The 21,679-nt window shown below is 46.8% G+C and overlaps 2 protein-coding genes across 4 annotated transcripts in view; one reads left to right on the top strand and one right to left on the bottom strand.

Annotated features, from left to right (window-relative positions):
- Nucleotides 1–3,985: 3,985 nt before the first annotated feature.
- LOC122621979 (proteoglycan 4) lies at nt 3,986–8,645 on the top strand. Its single transcript, XM_043800042.1, has 2 exons — nt 3,986–6,481; nt 6,558–8,645. Exons 1-2 carry the CDS (start codon nt 3,986–3,988, stop codon nt 8,643–8,645), a joined length of 4,584 nt encoding a protein of 1,527 aa, XP_043655977.1.
- A 1,399-nt stretch (nt 8,646–10,044) lies between these two features.
- LOC122619712 overlaps nt 10,045–21,679 on the bottom strand; it is a 47,784-nt gene continuing 36,149 nt past the window's right edge. Inside the window, exons 4-9 of one of the 3 annotated variants that reach the window (XM_043796804.1) lie at nt 14,662–14,860; nt 14,513–14,598; nt 14,165–14,417; nt 12,312–14,104; nt 12,025–12,073; nt 11,649–11,788 (exon numbers count right to left, since the gene is read on the bottom strand). In XM_043796804.1, coding sequence (XP_043652739.1) covers nt 12,052–12,073; nt 12,312–14,104; nt 14,165–14,417; nt 14,513–14,598; nt 14,662–14,860 — 2,353 coding nt within the window. In that variant the 3' untranslated portion in view covers nt 11,649–11,788; nt 12,025–12,051. Of the gene's footprint in view, nt 11,789–12,024; nt 12,074–12,311; nt 14,105–14,164; nt 14,421–14,512; nt 14,599–14,661; nt 14,861–21,679 lie in introns of all 3 variants that reach the window. The other 2 variants (XM_043796802.1, XM_043796803.1) reach the window with 2 other exon arrangements.

The following is a 21,679-nucleotide window of genomic DNA, read 5'->3' as shown; positions in this document are numbered from 1 at the left end:
CGGCAAGCTAAAAATTTCACCATTTCTCTTTGAAGAACCTGCAAATGCGTATTATTATAATTAAGATTTCAGGCACGTTGCCTTGACTTTCATTGCCATTTTTTAGACGCGGTCAGCGGCTATTTCGGTTTATTGATTTTTAAGTCATTCCGTTTTTAATTTTTTTTTTTTTTTATTTGTCTTCTGGCCTGAAGGAATTTTGCTTGTTTTGGCCAATGGGGTTATTCATTTCTATATGCTAATCGCACTTAGCATGTGGGCGTCACTTTCTATCTTCACCAGCGAGAGAGCGGAAATCCGATCACGGATTTCCTTGGCCGGTGATTGCTTTCGGTTTGCGGGAATTCGCTCGAAATTTCGTGTGATTGCAACACTCGAATGATTCACGAGACTTTGGCCAAGGTGTTTGCACTTGCCAACATTTGTTAACGTTAACATCAGGCAACATCAGACCCCAGAGATCATAGCCGGGATTTATGAGTGTGTGTGGTGTGGTAGTGTGGCGGTGGCCAAGAGCGATTACGCACCTTAAAAAGTGAAATTTCTCGAGCTGTTTTGTTTCGCCTTCTCGTTTTTTGCCAGAAAGAAATGCAAATTAAATCCGAATGACTAAGACGGCGGCGATTTTGGAAATGGTAATACCTGAGGCCATCAAAATGGAAACTGCCTAGGGTTGGGAAACTAACTCTCGTTGCACCCTGTTGGAAAATTTGTTGATTTGCTCGACTGATTAATTACTGCACGTTTACCAATAAGAGACTTAAAGATGCAATATCTTTTTTTAAATAACTTTTACATTCATGCTGGACTTTTTTATTTGTGTATTTGTGCCTTTAAATACCACTGGGACCTGCGGGCCTGAAGCATAGGGTTTCCAAGCCCACAACCAGGCTTCGTCCACATTCCAGTCGCACTCGCCAGCGACTGTTTGTCCAATGATCGCTAACGGGGTCAGCTGTGCTACGTACACGGGGTTTAGCCGCTTCTCTCGCAGACGTTGTTGGTTTATTTTGTGGTACCTCCATTGGGTATTGGGTATCTGGTATCTGGTATCTGCCTGGCTGATTCACCGAAAAAGCAACAGAAACAGAAACAACAAATGAAACAGCAAAATGAAACAAACGTGAGGCAGACCGGCGGGCAGGAAGACTGGCTTCCTCGGTATTTGGGATCAGAAGTTGCCTCATACGTCGGACAGCGGTGCCAGGGGGGCAATCAAAAATTTCACTGATTTTAATTATTTTTATTTTGCGTCCTACCGTTCTGGTTTGGCTGCTTTTGCCGTTGCGTTGCGTTGCGGTTAAAGTTGAGGCATAAATTCGGTAAGCCATAAATAATTCTCTCTGCCTGGCGCCGCACCACATCACATACAGCCGCAAAGGCAACAGCACTCAGAAGCTGAGCGAGAAATTTTTGACTGCCAAAAGTGAAAGTTGCAGCTGCTGCTGGCCGTGCCATTGAAAGAAATAAGAAATGTAGAAAAGCGCCGAGTCCCCTCCAATCCCCCGAATCTGGTTTAAAAATTAGCTCGCCAGAGACAGTTTAAGTTGAGTCTTAGGGTTTTCGGGGCCCCTCTGAGATTGGCCCGGGTGTCTAATGACTTCGCTGGCTCTGCTCTTTGTCAACATTGGCCGCAGGGCTGGATTAAGCATTTTCGCTATTATGTGTTTCGTTTTGTCGTCGTAATTATGTTTACCACGCTTTTGATTGCCACTATTTCTGTGCCATTAAAAACTACACCTAATTGCTGTGGCCCGTAATAGACGTGCGACTTTTTCGGGGTGCCCTCCTCTGAAGAGCGACACTTCGCAGCAGGCGGGAGAAGGGGAAAGTTGTGGCGTTTATGCACTTTATACCAACTTTATTGTGGGAACCCCGTCCGAAATGAGTTAATCAGAGAGCAGGGCGAATTGTGTAATGGGAAAGGAAAGTGCGGCAGGGAAGTGATTACACTAATCCGCAGACTTCCTTGCCAAGGAACTGGGTCAGCAATTGGGTAGGGTTCGTTGAACCCACGAAATGTTTTGGAATGTCGCGATCAATAACTCGAGTTAAAATTCAAATTTAATGAAATTAGCACTTTCTACGCGACAAGAAAGCCATGCCTCACATATTGAATAATAATTACAAACAATTAGCACAGTGACCCAGATGCGTAAATTATGAAAATGAAAATGCAGCACTGTCCGCCCAGAAATGCCTCCTTCTTCGGCGGCACTCATAATGGAAAGTGGCAATCAAGTGCGGCTCAAATGTGCAATGAAACCACGTTCGCATATTCAAAGACTTGTTGACAAGAAGTTTGTGTCTTGAGTCTTTCGTTTGCCTCACACATTTCATTGCTTTCGGGCGCGTGCTCTTTCAACAATCCAGCGATGACAGGTTTCTTTTGGCATTCTAAGTTCTACAGGAGGATGCTCTGTTGCTTCTGCTCGTGCTGCTTCTCTTTGGGCTGTTCTTTTTATTAGCATACTGATAAAAGCGAACTTGGCCGTGTTAGCATGCGCGCTGTGGACATTAATAAAGTGATGGGAAGAGCAAACAAGTTCCTAAATTGTGACCCAATTACCCAGTTAGCCAGTCTGTTGATACGAGTTCGACTTGCTCTTGCTCTTCTGAATTACAGCCCATCGACAAGCACGCTAAATTGAGGCGAACAAGCTCTGCATTTGCATAACACTTTGTCTGAAATCAAAGAACACAAGAAAGCACACAATCGCTGGCCAATTCGTTGACAATTGAAATGAAAGTTGGTAGATGCTAGAAAACACGCTGCAGTTAAATGGCCGAGCACTTAGATCGCAGTTCACTCGCAATGATTTCGTGTGGTGGCACATGTCGCATGCAATCGAGAGGAAATCTAGACCATAATAATAATAATAATAATAACCACGGCAATTGGAGACACCACTGCCAATTGCGGCAATTGCACTTTCATCTGGGATTCTTGCCGTTCAAGTCCCAGTGAGTAGTGTGCCCGTGGCTCTTTGAATAAGTTTCTACGTGGCTTGATTGACAGTACGCGGCGATTAAGCGCATAATGAGCCTCGCTCCTGGCTGGATGAATTTGACATTGATGCTCTTATGGCTGCTCTCCGCCGTTGAGTCAGTCATAATTAGCGCTGGGTATTTCGGCTGGGTGACATTATCGATGTATTTTGATTGAATGAAAGTTGAACTGTGTTTTTGAAAGTGAATTTCTTGTCACGGCAGAAGAAGCGGCGAATCGAAAGCACTGGCGGCCCAATCGATTTCGGATCTTTTGGCTCTTTCGGCTCTTTTTTTTTGTAGCTGCAGAATATCGAAGAGCATTAGACAATAGCAACGTCTGTTGGTTAGGCCAGAGGCTGGCATTTGGCTCGTTTGACATAACCACCACAATGAGCGACCACCACAACAAGCCACAACTCCCAGACGGGTTTTCCACTTGCTGCAAAAACTGGCTGCTCACATTTGGTAAAATTTCACTTTTTCCTTTTATTTGCTTGCTGGCCGCAACTATTGCAGCAGCTTTTTATGAAAATCAAAGCAATCCCATCCAGTCACTTGTGGACCAGAGTCAGTGCCAAATTGGGAGTGCACCAGTTGTGTTGTTAATTGTAAGCGACACTGCCAGCCGATGTTTTGATCTGCAATCATAACCCATCCGAAGGCCCCAAACGTATAGTACTTGGCTCTTTGTTTTGTCCAAAACACTTCTCGCACGGTCATGTCTCAATTAAGCCAACCTACGGCGCTTGGTCTGCTGACAAATTGCCGAGTGGCCGAGGTCTGGCTGTCGGGACTCAAGGCAGCCACACCAGCAATCTCAGCCGACTGGCTGCAATTTTCGCACCATAAATGTGGAAGCGGTCCGTTGTCAAAGCGTTTGAAGTGACAGCGGCCTTGTGCAGACTCTGAAATCAAGAGTGGTTTCGGCTTGGGCGGAGGGTCTGCGATTCAAACAAAAGTTTTAATTTCGTTTCTCTCATTGCAGCCAATCGAAATGGGAGGCAGTAGCAACCTAAGGTTGCTGGTGGCACTAATGTTGCTGTATTGCACAGCAGCAACACCGAGCGGGGAGTCCACCACCGAGACCCCATCGGCCCTGTTGCCCTTGGAAGCCAGGAGTGCTGATGTCTCGGGCGAGGAGGACGTCATCTCTACAAGCTATGTGCTGCCCAACCAGATTTTCAACGAGGGAAAACCGTACTATGCGCGCCAGGATCCCGTGTCTGGTCAGCTGGACTTCAGTGCCAAGAAACCGGCGGGAATTCAACCCGAGGCCAATGAGGTGCTCGCTCCCAACGAGAAGATTGTGTTGAGTGGTGGCAGTTCGCCCAACATACACGACTTCTTGAACCTGCCCGTGAAGTACTCCTCGTCGAAGTTCGTTTATCCGCTGGTATCCAGTTCGTATGCCAACTTAAAGTACCAGGGCAGTAACAAGAATTTCATCACCAACAAGAAACCCACTTCCGTGGTGGCTCCAGTTACACCTCCTCCACCCAACTATCATAGCTCGAACTTCTTCACCGTGCCAACTACCAAGTTAACTGCAGTGACGCCCACAGCTGGAGCTTACTATCCCAGTAGTCCATCCACCACTACGTCTACAACGACAACCACAACTCGGGGAACTTTACCCCCTTCGAGGAAACCAGTTACCACCACTACAACCACGGCAGCCACAAGCCCGACGGTCAAGTACACCACCACCTCAAGACGACCCATTCCTTTGCAGACGGCTTCCACGACCACACAACCACCGCGCACCAGCACCACCCGCAAGAAGTTTGTGCCGACCAAGAAGTACAGTCCCACTGTGCCCAGCACCACTGGCAGGCCAACGGTTGGTCACGAGGATCAGCGCCCGGTGAAGTCATCGCCCAGACCAACACCCAGCAGCAGCGATGTGGCCCTCACCACCCACCATGCCACACCACAGGCAGCTATCTTCCCTACGGAGCCTGCCACCACCACCAAGATGTACACCACATCGAGCACAAGTGCACCTGTGGTGTTCACCGAAGGACCCACGCCCCCACCCGCCTTTAGTCCCATTCCGGGAACTGGTATTCCCAACCTGGATCCAGCCGACGTTTATCACACGCTGGGGCAGAAGAACACACAGGCGGAGGAGCAGCAACAGCTGCAACTGGAGAAGCAGCAGCAGATGCAGAAGCAACAGCAAATACAGCAGCAGCAATATCAGGAGCAGCAGCAACAACTATATGAACAGCAGCAGTATCAGCTGCAATTGGAGAAGCAGCATCTGGAAAAGCAGAAGCATCCGTACCAGCAGCAACTGGAAAAACAGCAGCAGCAACAACATCACCAACAGCAACATATACAACAACAACATCAACAGCAGCAGCAACATCAGCCACTCCCGCCAACTCAGCAACAGAAACCATCTCCTCCTAAACCTCCTATGACACTTAGCGATATATTCAATAGCTTGGCTGAAGAAGAATCCAATGTGGCTCAAAACTACCAACAGAACCAAGGATTCGATGCCCAGGGCAATCTCATTCAGCCCATTGCACCATCCAAGCCATCGCCCTTCGCCATGCAGCAGCCTGGTTCCCAGCAGCAACCAGGAACACAGCAACCAGCATCACAGCAACGGCCCAATCCCAACGAGCAGAAGGTGATCTCTGGTAGCCAGGAGAACTACAGCAACGAGTACGTGTCCTACCAGGTGCAGCAGCCAAACATGATGCAATACCGACCTGTGCCGGGCCAGATCAATAATGTGGTGATTTCGCCGGGACAGCAGTCAGCCTCTTTCGTTCTCGGCAGTCAGGTGCAACAAGTTAGCGTGGGCCACCCGAGCGTTGAGAAGGAACCACTATTCGCCAAGGACACGCCAGGTGTTCAATACGGTCAGGTGATCAACGAGGACATTGGCAACATTAAGCGACCTCTCAAGGAACAACTGTCTCCGCCACCGAACTTCCAACAGATGCCGAGCATCCAGCAGAACTCGAACTTCCATCAGAATGGAAATGTGGCCACATCGGGAGCACCTGGAACCGTTTCCTACCAAGAGCCACCACCCGAGGCACCAACCCCCTATCAACAGCTTCCCCTAATCGGATCCAACAAGCGACCATCAAAGAAACCCGTGACCAGGCCTGAGCAGCCTTCTCATCCCTACACTCAGCAGCAATCTTCGACCCCACCACAGCCACAGCCACAGCCCACTCCACCGGTTTTAATGCAGGGAGAGGACACCAAGGAACTTCTTGTCTCCACCAACATTCGATTCCCCGCCCAGGGAGAGGAGTCGCTGGAACTGCCCTCCTCCGCTGTGATGCAGGGTCCTCCGGCAGGACCAAGCATTAATGGTCATGCACAACCTTTAAGTCTACAGCAAATTCAGAACTCCAATCCAGTGGTTTTTCCCAAGCCCAAGGATGAAGTAGCTCCTGGCAGCGCCAGTGTGCAGATCCAGCAGCATGAAGTGCTTAACCTGAGCCAGCAGAAACAACCATTGGTAATAAAAAGTCCCTAATTTAGGAAAATTAAATAATTAAAAAATAACGTTATATAATATATTCCAATCTTCTTAGAAATTCCCTGCCCAGCAGCCTATACTCGGTGAGCAACCCTCGATGGATATGGAGCCACCTCCGCGATACCCCACCACTGTGCCAGCGGCTCACGCGTCACCGACTCCTGGAAAGCGTCCACTCGGTACATCGCCCCCTTCCAACTTCTATAACGAGTACAACCGCAAACCACAAAACGGACCCCGTCCTAGCAACCTGCCAAATATTTTGCCACAGTTCCGCCCGAATGCCAAGATTTCCAGCGGACATCCTCCTGCCTTGAAGCAGGAACCAGGAAACATCCGTCTGCCTCAGCAAGGTGGCCCCGGTCCCAAACGCCCTTATAATCCTTCGATGCAACCTCAGTTTGCCCACCGCCGTCAACCTTTACACCAGCAGCATCAGCAAATGATGCAGAAGCGCTATCCCATGAATCGCATCTCGGAGTATCCCATGGGGCCCGGTCCAGGAGGAGATGTTAATAGGAGAGTTTACAGACTTCCTCCGTATGGAGGACAGAATGTGCCCTATCTGCCCGATCACATGTATCCCCGTCGCCCCCAGAGCCCTGGTCCATTAAGATCCGTTGATGGCTATCCCGCAGAGCGACATGCACCTTCATCGGAACCCTACAAAACGATCGATGCAGAGGCAGCTGCCGACTTCGAGGAAGAAGATCTGGTAATCAACGATCCGCCACAGCCCGTGACCCCTGGCAAGGATCGCAAGGGAGCGGAGGAGACGAAACTGGAGCCAGTGGTCACATTACAAATGCTGCAGTCCCAAAAGAAGGCTGTGAGCCTGCCTGGCGATGATACGGGTGCAGGAGAGATCCAGGTCACGGCCGACAATGATCCCCAAGAAGCTGAGGTCTCCAAACTTAGCCAGCAAAAGTTGGATCCCAGCGGCATGTATGTTGTTTTTCCGATGAAGAGTGCAGAGAAAGGACAGAGCGAAGGCGATGCTCCTTCAGCTCCTGCCGAGTACCAGAATACTCCCTTCTCCGTGATTCGCGATCAGCCCCAAGAACCCATTCTCAAGAACAAGAAGCCGCAATCCCTGCAGCAGCAAAACAAGGTGCAGCAAGTTCCCAAAGAGAAGTTCCCCTATCCTATCGAGAAGCCAGACCCCTCCTTTTCAGACCTCCACCCCGAATCGCAGACGTCTGTTTCGGGAGTACTCGTGGCTCCAAGGATCATCACGGGAGCTATGGGCACCGGGACAGAGACACCCATAGCCATTGCCTACACGCCCACAGAGCCGAATCCATTCCGCCACGAACAGGGGCAAAAATTCTCCAATATTAATCTGGCGACGTCGGTAATCAACGAGATCCGACAGGACACCCAGACGGAGGAGGGCCTGAGCAGTGATTTCGATCTGCGTGGCCAGAACTTCGAGAAGGACTTCATGGCACCATTTTACCCAAGTGTGAGCCTAGGTGGTGCCAGTGGAGCAGCAGCAGTAAATCCTGCCGCGCCCAGTAACTGGAACATTCTGCCGTCGACCACGGATCAAGCGATCTATGAGAAGAACAACATTAACCGGGCTGATGTGGACCCCGCAGAGCAAAAGAAAACAGAAGAGGAGCAACCCACTGCTAGTCCGCTGACGGCGGAAAAACCGTCTGAAATGGACAGCTTCCAGCCACAACTTCAAGGTGGATTTAAACCCATTTATCCACCGGGCTACAAACACGTTGAGCAAGTGGAACAGGAAGAGATCGCAGGTGCCAAGAATGCTGGCAAGGACCAGCCAATCGCTTTGCCACTGATGGGCACCACAGAAAAACCTTCTACATCAGCTTCACCCGTTAGTAGCAGCAGCAGCAGTTCCACCTCAACCTCCTCCACCACATCCACAACCTCAACGACCCATCAACCCGGGGTAACGAAGTCGGATGTCACACTGGCAACCACCAAGGCGCCGGCAATCAGCACGAAGCCCACGCAGCGCAAGAAGTCCACCTTTGAGACGAGCCTGGCGGCCCTGCTCTTCGGAGACGAGGACGAGGAGGATGGAGCACGCAAGTCCGCTGAGCTACCGAAGGCCCAGGCTGGACCCAGAAATGTGCCCCGAATGGGTCCCCGAAGTCTGACGTTGAGCTAAGTGGGTCTGAGGAATGAGTCCCAAAATTAGTTTAGTCCAATTTTAGTTTGTATTATTTATTCAAAGTTTATGAGACAGCAGGGAAATGCCCCGCTTAGAGGTAGACCATGTGGTAATCTAGTTCTGTTCTACAGCTTATAGTCAGTAAGCTCACCTTTCCAGATATATAGACCATCGCCACCAACGAACACTACACCCCACGATCCCAGCGACTTTTGCGAGTCTGATTTGAAATGCGAATCATTTAAACTTTCTCATTTGACTCCCGAATCGTCGGAAATGAGATAAAAGCTTTTTACTCAATTTAACAGCATAAACTTAAATAGTACTCACAATTTACCCAATTACTGTACCATAGAAAACCATGCAAAATAAACATAATTCTGATATCATAATAGTTGAAAAAGCCTTTTTTTAAATAAATCAAACTTTGGCGGTAAAAGTAGCTAAATAAAATTGAAATAAAACCTTACGATTTTTTACACACATTTTACAGTTTTAGTAATGTAAATAATAACTTTTCAGTGTATACTTTTAGGATCAGACAACAAAAGATCATGAACTCTGTACTTACGACCCTGGTTAAATAATGGTAAAAGATGAAATCTGTGGTGTTACTATATCAGTATCTTTATTATACGAGTACATTAATTCAGTTTACAGTTTTACAAAATTATTTGTTTGCCTGACATGTTTTCGTTTTTCGATTTTAAATTTACGTTGTTTAACATATACTAAAAACCGAAATTAATTTCGTTTGTGTCTGGGATGGATTGCGATTTCAATGTTGATAATAATATATATAATACTTATTCGTCATCGACCCAAGTCGGTAAGTGCTTTAAAATGTTTGATTGGCAACCGGAAATGAATTTAAAATTCATGATTTTTTAATGTTTGGCTTTACTTAAAACCCATTAACAAGACGATGCAATGAGGTTGACGTGTTATGATCAAATGGACGACTTACATTTCTTAACAATCTCCTTAATATGTACACGTATTGTACTTTATCTACATCTGCCACGGAAGTCTCACTTATCTTAATAATTTTTTTCTGTTCAACAGTGTCTAAGTTGGTAAAGTAAGATGCTTCATTTGAAGCCATTATTTCCTAAAGAATTCTTGATAATATATTCAATTTACGGATATATTTTCCTATCATCTGTATAATGGAAACTACTAGCCAATTGAAAAAAGATGGCTCAGTCTTCGCCTTGCTCTTTTGCAATATATGTTATAATTGAAGTATAATTGCAGCCGATTTTCATTTACCGTATATGTAAGTTCGATTGTAAATGACACACAAAAAGAAATAAAACAATTAATCATGTCCCATAATACTCTTTATAAAATTGGAATTTATCAGCCAATATATGAAATTGATCTCCTGGGTGCATTGTGTATACTTATGTATTTATTTGTAATGCAGATACCCACATATTTGTAACATACGAATCTAAAACTAAAGTCATAAGTCGTGTTTAAGCCGAACTGGATTGGCCAATGATAAGTGGTCTTGCTTCTTAAATTGATCGGAATCATCTGTACAATTTTCGAGGGAAAGGGGCTTCAAGTCTTAAAACCTCAAGTTGGTAAGCCTACGTATTTAAATTAATCGTTACAGGTAAACTGTATATATTGCAATATGCCATTTTATGTATAAATGTGTGTATATTTGTATTGTATTTTAAACATAATATTTTTATACAGAGTTTAGACAAAATCAAATAAATAGCGCGATAAATTTAAAATTATATGTAAATGTATTCATAAAGAACAGCTACGCCATTTCATAGGAGTTTACCAGCGACAGATATAATTATTAAGAATAAATACTTTCCATGATTGGTTTTTGAATACTCGCTAATTTAGCATAATATATGTAGCGAAGTAAATTTGAAGGACTAGGAACCAGTACGACGTATGATTATGTTTATGTATATGCTTATTAATGGTAATTAGATACAATTTTTCAACTAATACAAACGAAATTGGTTCGCTTATTGTAAGAGCATGCTATTTTTAGTAGAACATTTTGGCTTACTTGCAATTGCGCTCTATACACTTGACAATAAGGAAATCAACTATTTACTTATAAATTAAACTTTTACGCATTTAAAACTAACCAACTTTTCTGGGCAAAATTAATTGCGATTATTTTTTGTATTTTTATCAAGTGGTACTGCCAGGTATAAAGGAATCGTATGTGGGGATAAAAATCTCACAGAATCGACCTAAGTCAGGGAGACTGAACAAATAAGTTATTAAATATGTATCAGGTCGGGGTTTTCATAACAAGGTCCCCCAGCTAGCCGCCTTGCTGTTGCTTCTTTTTGTCGAATATGGGAAGTTTCGACTTGACTGCACCCTCGCACACCATCATTCTTTGCTGCGCAGGCTTCTTGTCCAGATCAAAGCACAGGGCATCCGCGTTCAGATGCCGCTTGAAGTCCGAATACCGACGCGACTCGTAGGAAAGGTAGTTGGAACCCAGGGCAGAGGCAGCCACAGCAGCTGCTACCGTCCCGTTCCCATTGCGATGGTGCACCGATGGCGGCGAGGAGTCCTGTCGCTTCCGCTCAAAATACTCCACTATCTTGGCGATCTGTGCGGATCTCGTGCTGGGCAGTGCCGTGAACGAGCGGTCGTCCCAGAGCAGGGAATCGGATCCTGCCAAGCTACTTATATCATCGGAGCTATCCGTGTAGATGGACGAGGTGCGGTTCTTACAGTACAATAGTTGATTCGTTGCAAAAGGACTGCGCTGAAGCAGAGTATGAATCTCTGAGTCCAGAGCCAGTCGATTAATCAGACCCGCTGTAGCCGCCATTTGGGATTCGCTGCCGTTCCCGCTGAGCAACGCATGGTGGCAAGTGTAACGTCGCTGGTGTGTGCGCCGCGATGCCACAATGTCGGCGTCCAAGTCATCCATCGAGTCCAACGCTGTGGAAGATGAGGTATTTCCACCGATCGCAGCGGGATCATTGTCGATCAGTAGCACCGACGAGGAGGTCGAGGATGTGTCGTTGAGCAAGTGGCTCTGCTGTTGTTGTTGGACCGCAGCAGCAGCTGCAGTTACGGCGGCGTTCGATGTCGAGGTGGCATAGTAGCAGCAGCGACACAAGCTCGCCAGTTTATCGCTAAAAGATAATAATATAATCAGTAACTGGTTACCAAGAACTCAAATACAGGCCCTACTTAATGTACCAAAAACATCAGACAAACATTTGTATAGCTTTTTTAAATGCTTAATGGCTTTGTGACGAACATCGACTAATAAGATGGTATTACACAAATAGCACGACAAACTTGTAAAATCTTGAAAAAAGTGTCTTATGATTGTGATTTGTATGCTTTAGCTAAACAAGTCACTTACGTTGCTTGTGCGTTAGGGGCTCGATATTTATACCGTGGCTGTGTTTAACCTGGGGTATGCCGAAATAAGTATCATATATGAAATATTTTTAAAATTAATGTTTGTGTACGTATCTATATTCACAGTTCATTAAGCTAATGTCAGAAACATACAATTAAAAGCCTAGTTTGATTCTGATAAATACAATAAAAGTTTCTGAGCCATTTACGATTACAATATAGTAATTAAATTTCAATAATGATACGGTACGACATTAAAAAAAGTTCAAAAATATCTAGTGTACTCACTTGATTTCACTATCTGCGCTGACGCATGCATCGAGCATAAGCTGCGTCTTCAATTTCTCATAGCAGCAGTTGCTACTGTTGCCCCCGCCGCCGCAACCAAACCCCAACGACCCAATCCCGTTCAGCTGCCGTCCAAAACTGTTGTTCGTAATCGCCGCATCGGACTCTTCGTTAAAGCACGAGAAGAAGCCACTTTCTATGGAGTCCCGCCTTGTTAGGTTCGTCTTCAAGGGAAGCTGCTCACACGAGTTCTTTAATTCGTTCAGATCGCAGGTGTTTTTCAGTTCGTCGAGCTCAAGATCAGTGCAGGATGACACGGACACCGGAGTTTCCACCAACCTGGTTGAGCCGCCAGACATGGGAGTGGGTAAAGCCTGCGCCGCGACTGTTGCACCGCTACCCGCTTGGTCTTTCGATTTCTTGGCGCTTTCAGTCAGATCCTCACACGAATTGGACGCACCCACTGACGCAGTCAACGTGATTGTAGATGCGCTGGACTTCAGTAGAGTTGGGCTCTCGAATTCACTGGTACTGGTACTTTTCATGCTGGTGCCATTGGGACCGCGAAAAAGCGGATGCGTATACAAGGAATTCGCGCGGTATTTTCGAGCGGTTGGCACAGTGGCCGGACGCACGGCGCTGTCATCGCTGCTGGATTCCGCATCTGCACAGTTGCCACCACCATCGGGATCCTCACCTTCCGAATTGCAATCATCGCAGTCATCCTCATCGGCTGGCAATGTAGTTGGTGGTGGAGCATTGGTAACTGCTGGAGGAGCAGCATTGCTGAATCGCTGAGGAAGTCGAAGCTCGATGGCGCTGTATTTGCGCGTCATATGCGGCGACACTGGCAGGCTCTTTGGTTCATTGGGCGTTGCTGCCGATGCCTTTTCATTAAGTTTTCCTGTTGCAGTTTCATCCGTACTCGTTCCTCCACCATGAGCCACCGCTTTGCTCTGCATTGCGGCCAGCTCTTTAAAGAACGGCGCTAGCATCTCGAAGCATGAGCTGAATAGATCTCCCACCCCTGCTGCATAGGTCTTAGGATTGGCGTCCAGGATTTTCTTAACACCACGCAGCTGCGCCAGCGCTTCAAACGGATTCGGTTTAGAGCCGTTGTGATCCTTTTCAGATGTCGGCTTGTACTGTGGATCCTTTAGACACATCGTTTCGCCCACTTTGCGCAGCGTGAGCACCGCGGGGACGGGTTTGGGAAGTGGTGGGGGATCTGGAATAGACGTGGCGGGCAACTGAACAGAGGAAAGCTGCCTTGGGGGCGTTGGTGAGTGAGTGGATGAGCGCTGGCGCTGCATCTGATGACACCGCGCCTTGTCACTGGGGGACGTGTGCATGGGGAAGTGGATGATGTTTTCGCTTAGCGACCGCCGGTGCAACAGGATCTCGGCCTCCAATTTCTGAGTAGCCCGTCGCACCCTAGACTTCAGTACATGATCATCAAAGCCATTGCTTCCAGCAGACCCATTTGGCGTGGCCGGAAGCGCAGCCGAAGCAGACTTTTTACTTGGAAATCGGAAGCCGTCCTCGTCCACTTCCTGAAGGTGGCGCGGAGTTAAGGTGCCAGCAGGAGCAGTACAAATAGTGGCCACCGTGGGTACTGATGCCCGGGGAGTCAACGTTACATTTTCTGAATCGCTGCCTCCTGGAGAGCTGTTGATCAGCTCCAGTGAACTGAGTGGGCTCGCTCCAGCCGACGACTCGTGTTCGTATTTCTCCAGCAGCAAAGTCAACTTTTTGGTGGCATCGTGGAACGTGGGTCGGCTCTTGGCATCGTACTGTAAGTTATTGAGCGGGTTACATCACATTCTTACATTTTTTGCAAGTCCAAAACTCACCAGACAGCAGTAGAAGGCCAGACGTAAAAACACAGGAGGAGTATCCATCGGACACAATTCTACAAATGCCAGGTAGTCCAGTCCAAACGACGCCGTGCGCGGCATCATATCCGGGTCCGCTTCGATGCGGGCTATGATCTCGCACTGAATGATGCCGAAGGAGAAGACATCGCTTGTCTGGTCGTACCACTGGCCCTTCAGGCACTCCGGACTAACCCAATACGGTGAGCCGACTGTCTCGAGGCGTGATTTTCTGCTGTAAGCAAGCCCATTTTCGATTAGTTTAATTATAAACATGGATTTTATGATTTTACGCTGTTGTAGTTGTTTAGAGCAGGTTATACTTACGACTTGACTGGTATCTTTGCGGCTAGACCAAAGTCACCCACTACGGCTTCGTACTGATCGTTGGCCAGATTGCGAATAAGTACATTCTGGAACGAGAATCGTATTAGTAAAGAGCTTATTGGTTGTTGGTCCTTGCGGTTAGTTCTCACCTTGCTCGTCAGATCCCTGTGAAAGATGCCTGCGTCGTGCACGTAGGACATGCCGCGCGCTATACCCAGCGCCAGTCTTATCTTCTGCGTGGCGCTGAGCACCACCTCCTTGTTGGCCAGCAGCTGCTCCAGGGAGCCGCCGTTGATGTACTCGGTCAGGGCGTGCAGTTGGCCCTCCTGCACGCAAACGCCCATGAAGCTGAAGCAAAAGAGGAAGGAAGACTGTTAGTTAAAGTTTGCCACTGCATTGCAACTATTCGGCGCGACCCGAATAAGTTTCACTTTCCATCAAACAACTTGACGGACACTGCAACTCCGCAGACCCGAGATTTCTTATCGCCGGTCGACATGCAATCGGCCACCCCCCACTGGTTGTTGGCATTGTTTCAGCCTTGATTCGATGCAACATGAAATTGTAATTCGAATCCCCCGATGCGGCAGGAGCACGCAATAAAAAGAGAAAGTTTTCCCTTGAATGGACACACAGCTCCTTGGGATTGGGAGTGGGAGTTGGAATGGAATCTCCTAGGATTTACAGAACAAAGAAACCACTTCCTAAGCACTCAAACACTCATCACCACTTCCTGCTCAGACAATGTCAATGACTCCTAAGCCCAAAGAGCTCACCAGCCAGCCACCGACTCACTCCAGGACGCAGCACAGTCTGAGGTCACCAGGCTCGGCAACCGGAACTGTAAGCTTATTAAGAAAATGGCAACGCATGTGTCTACCTTCTGCTAACTCCTTCCTCAACACAGTGTGCAGCCAGGTAAAAAAGGTGAACTGCTGCCAGACACGGCTGACAGTGATGCTTCAAGGTGACAATGAACTTTTGAGGAACTATGAAACCATATCAGCTTGCATCATCCTATGGATACCCTAATAACATTTTACTTATTGTCCCATTTTTAATCAGGGCATTATTATACAAAATAGCAATCAAGAGAAAACACTGAATTTTGTTATTCATGCTGAGATGTTCTTATAGAAATGTACCTAATACTTCCAACCGATTAGCGCATGTGACTCAAGTCCCGTGCAGGTGTTCAGTACGTAAGCCATATCGATAAGGGTTCACTTCCAGTCCGTCTTCTGTCAAATGGTCTAATCGGACATGCAGGCCTTATCTGCGCACATGTTTCATTTTGGCCAGCCCCAGGTTAGAGCCATGGCCCAAAGAAGTTGGCCAAATGGTTCCAAACTTTGCGTCGTGTGCCAGATAAGCTTTATCGCCTATAAAATATAATCGCCACACTGCACCGCTCTAACTCAAGTGGCGTTTGAATAGTTCGCCTTCCGTTTATGTGCTCGACTGGGCCATTAGTTTTTCACTCATTGTAAATATTTATTTAATTAGTTCAACCGCAGAGCAGTAAATCCTTAATAGATTTACAAAATGGTGTGTGGGTCGGAAATAATTGCTTCGAGCACGCAACCTGTCACCCCGACCACCGCAAAACAGACACTTTTCCGTCAGGCTGTCAATAAGGATACGGCAGGGTCTCCAGGGTGCGACTGGGCGCGTGACGTCAGGGCACTGGCAATCAAATGTTACTGCCACCCCAGCACCTTTTAACAACTCAGGAGTCCCAACGCATTAACATACGAGTTGCAAAGGGGTTGGCAAAGCCCACCAGTTGCATACTCTGCAGACTGGCGTGATATGTGGCATTAGAAATCACAGCAGCCCGATAGAGTCATCAGCGGTCTGCGGGGAAGCTTAATTGAAATCAGTCAGGTCACTGGCTTTCCGGCACTTGAACATGGTCCTGGAGCTCAGGTGGGGACAGTACAGTGGAGACCGTACAAAATGAACTAAGTTTTATATACGAAAAAGGATCTTACTATTTAGAGGAATTCATTCTGATTGACAAATCGATTGCTAAATTGAACTGCTAAATCCCAAAGCCTTTAAATATAATACTTCACCTATTCTGACTATAATCGCTTGAGGAACATGAGGGGTTAGTCCATAAGGGATATCCATAAGCTTTTGTAACTCAATTAGTTCTCGAAAAATTCGATCTACAAAGGAACGACTGTATGGCCGTACACAAAGCGTTATTACGCTGCATAAAAAATGGAAATGTCTTGGCCAAGAGGGCATGACCCTTTTAAATTTCTTGATAGATGCCACGCCAGTGTGTGGCAGACACATGTCAGCCCTTCAGACAGCCCAAGGGCTCGGCCCAGCGCGGATCTGAAATGAAGTTATCACAAAGGCGAGACAACTCGATCCCAGGTGTTGAAAGCGAAGGCAGGGGCTCCAAGGCCCGAGGGTTTTTGTCTGCCGCACATCCTCTCCACCAGGAGAGACACACCTCTGCCCCATCCACTCTCCTCCAGACTCGTGACCGTGGGTGCAGGCCGCACTTCCATTTGCATGACCATCGCAGGGATTTACGGTTCTAATTCAATTTATTTCCCTGCGTGATACACGATTAGTGCTCCGAGTGAGTGTACCCCCATGCCCTTTCCTGCCCATTAGCGGCTTACATTAAGAGGATTTGCCTCCAGTTAACACCTTTAATGTGCGCTTTAAGCCGTTCTCAACTCAACATGGCTTTGGAGAAGAGATCTGTTGACGGAAAGGATTTAATTGAAAAGCACGGGAACTGGTTTCTGATTTTAAACGAGAGTGGCTACCACAAAAAAAGACGCACCAACAATGTTTGATTGCACGAAAAGTACTTTGTTAATTGGCAGTTCATTTATATCGCATTCATCAGGCTGGGTGCACTGTTATTTTTGGAACGCGAAAAGATTAATTAATTATCAAAAGGGGCGAATGCAAAGCCATTTGCAGTGGGCGTCGCCAGACTTTGTGAGGCGGGTTCGTCGACATCAAGCATTGCCTGGAAATGCAAAGCAGTAGCTGGCCAAAAGGGGAGGAGATCCCGGCAAAGGTGTCTCCATTCCGTTCTCTAGCAGGAAATGAATACACGTCGAGGGCCCACTTGAGAAACTGCAGCTGAGGCTGCCGGGAGCAGGAAGCGAAACCTACTCAAGCGGTTATAAGCCTCTGAAACTGCCGAAGAATCATTGTTCTAGCAGCGTTTAGATTTTCAATTTGTTTTTTGTTTCGCCAGTGTTCCTCCGCTTTTCCCTGCAGCCAAAAGAGATGTGATGGTTTTAAATTGAAATGTGCTGCTCTGCTAGGTGTTACAATATTTGTTACAAGCATTACACTGTTTTCCCGGGAAACGCTGTACGTTCAACAGTCGGCAATCGGCAGCCGGCATTTCTCTTGCAAGTTGCAATGAAAACCATAAATTGACACGTTTGCACGTTTCTCTCCCAAGACTGCGCCAATTGGTTTCCCAGACTTTTCGCAGACGGAGCCGCAGTCCAACTAAATCCGCTAACTGCCGCTGGCCAGGCCAGCTAGCTTGGTTATTAGATAGACTGAGTAATGAAATTCAAAATCCCGCTGGAATTCTTTCACCCGTGTGTTGCAATAGCCGCCGCCGAGGCATTTTATGTTGGCAAATCGAATTGGAGCATTAGAGCATTTTGCGCTTAATTGAAAATTATTACCACAACATCAGTGGCAGCAACAGACATTGCCACTACAACAGCAGCAGCAGCAGCAGCAACAACAGCGGCAACGGCACGATCGCGGGGTTAAAAGGTTGACACAAAGTAAACAAAGTAAACGCTTTTAGGCAAACAGCAAATATCCCAAGACCAGGCCCAATGCCCAAGTTCCAAATGAGACGGTGGCAGTGGAGCAGCAGCCGCAGCCGGGGGCGTGGCAATGGGCGTTATAAATGGTCCTAAACGCTGCCAACTACAATTACCGTTCGACATTTGCTGCTGTCGGGGAGTAACAACAGCAACAGCAACAGTCACAGCAACAGCAGTATTGCGAAATGAAATGATTGAATTTGGTTTTCAATTAGAAAAATATGCAAAACGTGATGCGAAAATTATGCAGATTGCAGCTGCAACAGCAGCAGCAGCAGCAACAGCAGCAGCAACATCCAACAGTGGCTGCTGAGACTACTTCCTCTTCTCGTTTTCACTGCTGACCGATTTTCAATCTGGTGGAAGCTAGTGCAGCCCAAAAAGAAAGCTCATGTATCGCGGGGTGTTGCATAAATCTGAATATCTAATGCTCGCTTTTTGTTGTGCAAAATTGATTGAAGTGTATTGAAATTGATTGAAAGTTGATGACATAATTTCGTGTATACGAAACGCAGACCAGAGACAAAAGACAATGGCCAAACGCAAACGCAAATTGGAAGTGAATGTTGGCAGTCAGCCGGCAGAAAGACGGCAAGAGATGGATGTTTTATGGGACATGGGCCTGCCTGACACGTTTATTTACCATTTTACGGCTTGATTTTATTTTGCTTACTTTTCATGCGGAAGCTGACAATTACAAGTGCGATTTATGCAGGCAAATATGAGACGATTTATCGCTGGGAGATAAACTAACTAAAAATCCAGCGGATGCACAGTAGTGAGTAATTGCTGTCGAGAAACTTGTTACAACACGGCATCAGCAGCACGCAACTCGAGAGAAACAAATCGGGCTGGAATGGAATGCAAGGCAGCTCATTAAATTCCAATCTGTATCTGTATCTGCATCTGCATCTGTCGCCGAAAAAACTCTGCGTATTGTGCGATACATATTACTCATGCTCTCGTTCATTTTTTAGGGTACATCAATCCTGCTGCTCTTCTTTTTATATGTTTACATGTGTTAGCACTTACAGAGACCCCAGCGACAAAAACACAATGTAATAATAATAATGCCGTGGGTTCAATGACTTGCAATTGCGCCGCATTGTCTTGTGTACTATACATACAAATCATTGTGGCTGAGACATAAAGACATAAAGCATTACCAAAATAAATAAAAATACCAGCAATATGCATACCCCAGTTTTGGGTCAGTCAGTTTAGTTGTGCTCGGCATTGCCAAAAAGGCAAAAAGGCCAAAAACCCCTCCCAAACTGGATGATCCATCGATAATTGCTGGCTCTATGGAATGCATAATTTCGTGTTTGCTGTAAGCACACACTACCGGCTTTAATTTAGCCCACACCTACTCTACGATCCATAAATAGACGGCATTCGGAAGTGCTAATGAAATCCGTGATGCAAATACTGCAAATACTGCAGATGAAGATACGAATACAGGTACATTGACGTCAATGCAATTGACGATCGAATCCAAATCGAACAAACTGATCACGGGCGTCTAAAAACAAGCTGCCTAATGAAATTGCGCGCGACAGTTTACCAGGCCATGTTGATCATCAATCAGAAATTAACCCAATTTAGCTTTCTTGCACTGCCTGCACCGCCTGCAATGGCAACGATCTTCGATCTGCGATGCCCGCCGTGCGATCCGTGCCACACGGCAAAACACGGAGGCAGCAGAGCAGCTTCAATTACAGGCCATCGCCATCGACATTGCCATCGATCGACAATTGACAATCCCAATCGCCGAGCAAACATGAAGAGCTGCGCTGATAAAAGTGCGCTGCAAGTAGTCAACCAGTCTGGCAGTCTCGCCGTCCAGGGTATCCATTAGGCAATAAAAAGAAATGTTTATATGGCCGCAATCATGACACGCTCTCTTTCGGCTGCTCGTGTTGGTGCTGCTGAAGCTGATGTTGCTGCTGCAGCAGGTGTTGCTGCTGCAACTTGTCAAAGTCTGAAAGTCGGGTAACTGTACAAACTACCAGGGGCCAGAAATTAAGGACTCAATTTGGCCAGACACTAAATCCCCATTATACTACTCACACTGACATCTATGTATGTACGTATAGAACTTAATTATATATGCGCGGATTTCGGAATTCACTCAAACTGCTGCCGCGCTGCATGAATGGCCAATTTAACCCATCTTGCACAATAAAATTCTCATTAAATTGTCAACAATTTTTGCTTGTTCTCGGCAATCTTTTCATTAGCCCGACAATGTGCCACTGGGCGCCCATTCAATTCAAGGCCAGCCATCTCAGTTTATTGGCAAGCATTTCATTTTGCTTCGTTTCATAAAAGGGGACAGAAATGAGCCGCCAACGCTCGGCGACACACAAATCAAGCCAAGACAAATAATGGCCGAGAGACAACAATGTGCAGTGGCCCCTCGAAAAATGGAGGCTTGTGGCAAACACATCGCATCTATACTACACTTCACCATACTATACTATACTATACTATACCATTGTATACTACCTATATGCAGGCATTCCGCCACCACAGACGACCTTCAAGTGACGGCGCGACGCGACTCATCGCAAGATGAGTGGTAGCTCGATCGACTGAATGACTGGCTATCGAGGCATTCAATTAAGTGCAATCTGACCTTAGTGGAATCTCTTGCAACGCCAACGCCGCGTTTATCAATATCAATAGTTGAGCTTTCGATTGCCCAAGTCGCTTCAAATCGGGGTCAGAGCTGAACTGCAACTGCAACTCGTGCGGAAGTGTGAGAGCTCAGTGGTCCAATCGGCTGGGTTGGCACCTTAAGTCATTAACCCGCGCGCATTTGCATTTGCATGCCAACAATTTGTCAACATTTGCCCACAACTTATCACCTGCTTAGCATCGCAGCCAGGCGCAAAGATCAAGTACCGCCAAAGCAAAAGCTGAAACAGCAGCTCTTGCGGAATTTCCACCATTGTTTGTGGCCGTAATGAGCCGGGCCAAGAACTGTCACATGTCTTTCGCGGGCTTAGTCGCGTTAAATGAGCGTTTAAATGGCTGTGAGCCAAAGCGGCAGCTTGTTTACTTTTTCCCTGCTCGGCTGTTACAAGTGGAGTTCACCAGTTGATATATATATGCACATATGTACAATAAAAAAAAGGGGCAAAACAAAAAGTGTAGAGAACCCGGCGCCACCATCGTCATCGCTGTGTTTACATTCAGCGAAAGGCACTCAGTGAAGTCAACTACCAATGGGATTTGTGAGTCAAACGATGGAAATGCGACAGCGCTCTACCAGGAATAACGTATCAACTATAAAGAACACGGTATGCAACCATATGAATCGTATATT

The sequence above is a fragment of the Drosophila teissieri genome, chromosome 3R (assembly GCF_016746235.2).
Source record: "Drosophila teissieri strain GT53w chromosome 3R, Prin_Dtei_1.1, whole genome shotgun sequence".
Lineage (NCBI taxonomy): Eukaryota > Metazoa > Arthropoda > Insecta > Diptera > Drosophilidae > Drosophila > Drosophila teissieri.
This window is presented reverse-complemented; position numbering and strand designations above follow the sequence as displayed.

Bases quoted from the DNA above. Each gene is read 5' to 3' on its own strand.
- LOC122621979 (XM_043800042.1), top strand. From the start codon at position 3,986: ATGGGAGGCAGTAGCAACCTAAGGTTGCTGGTGGCACTAATGTTGCTG. The intron at 6,482-6,557 runs GTAATAAAAAGT...CAATCTTCTTAG, and splicing joins GCCAGCAGAAACAACCATTG to AAATTCCCTGCCCAGCAGCC.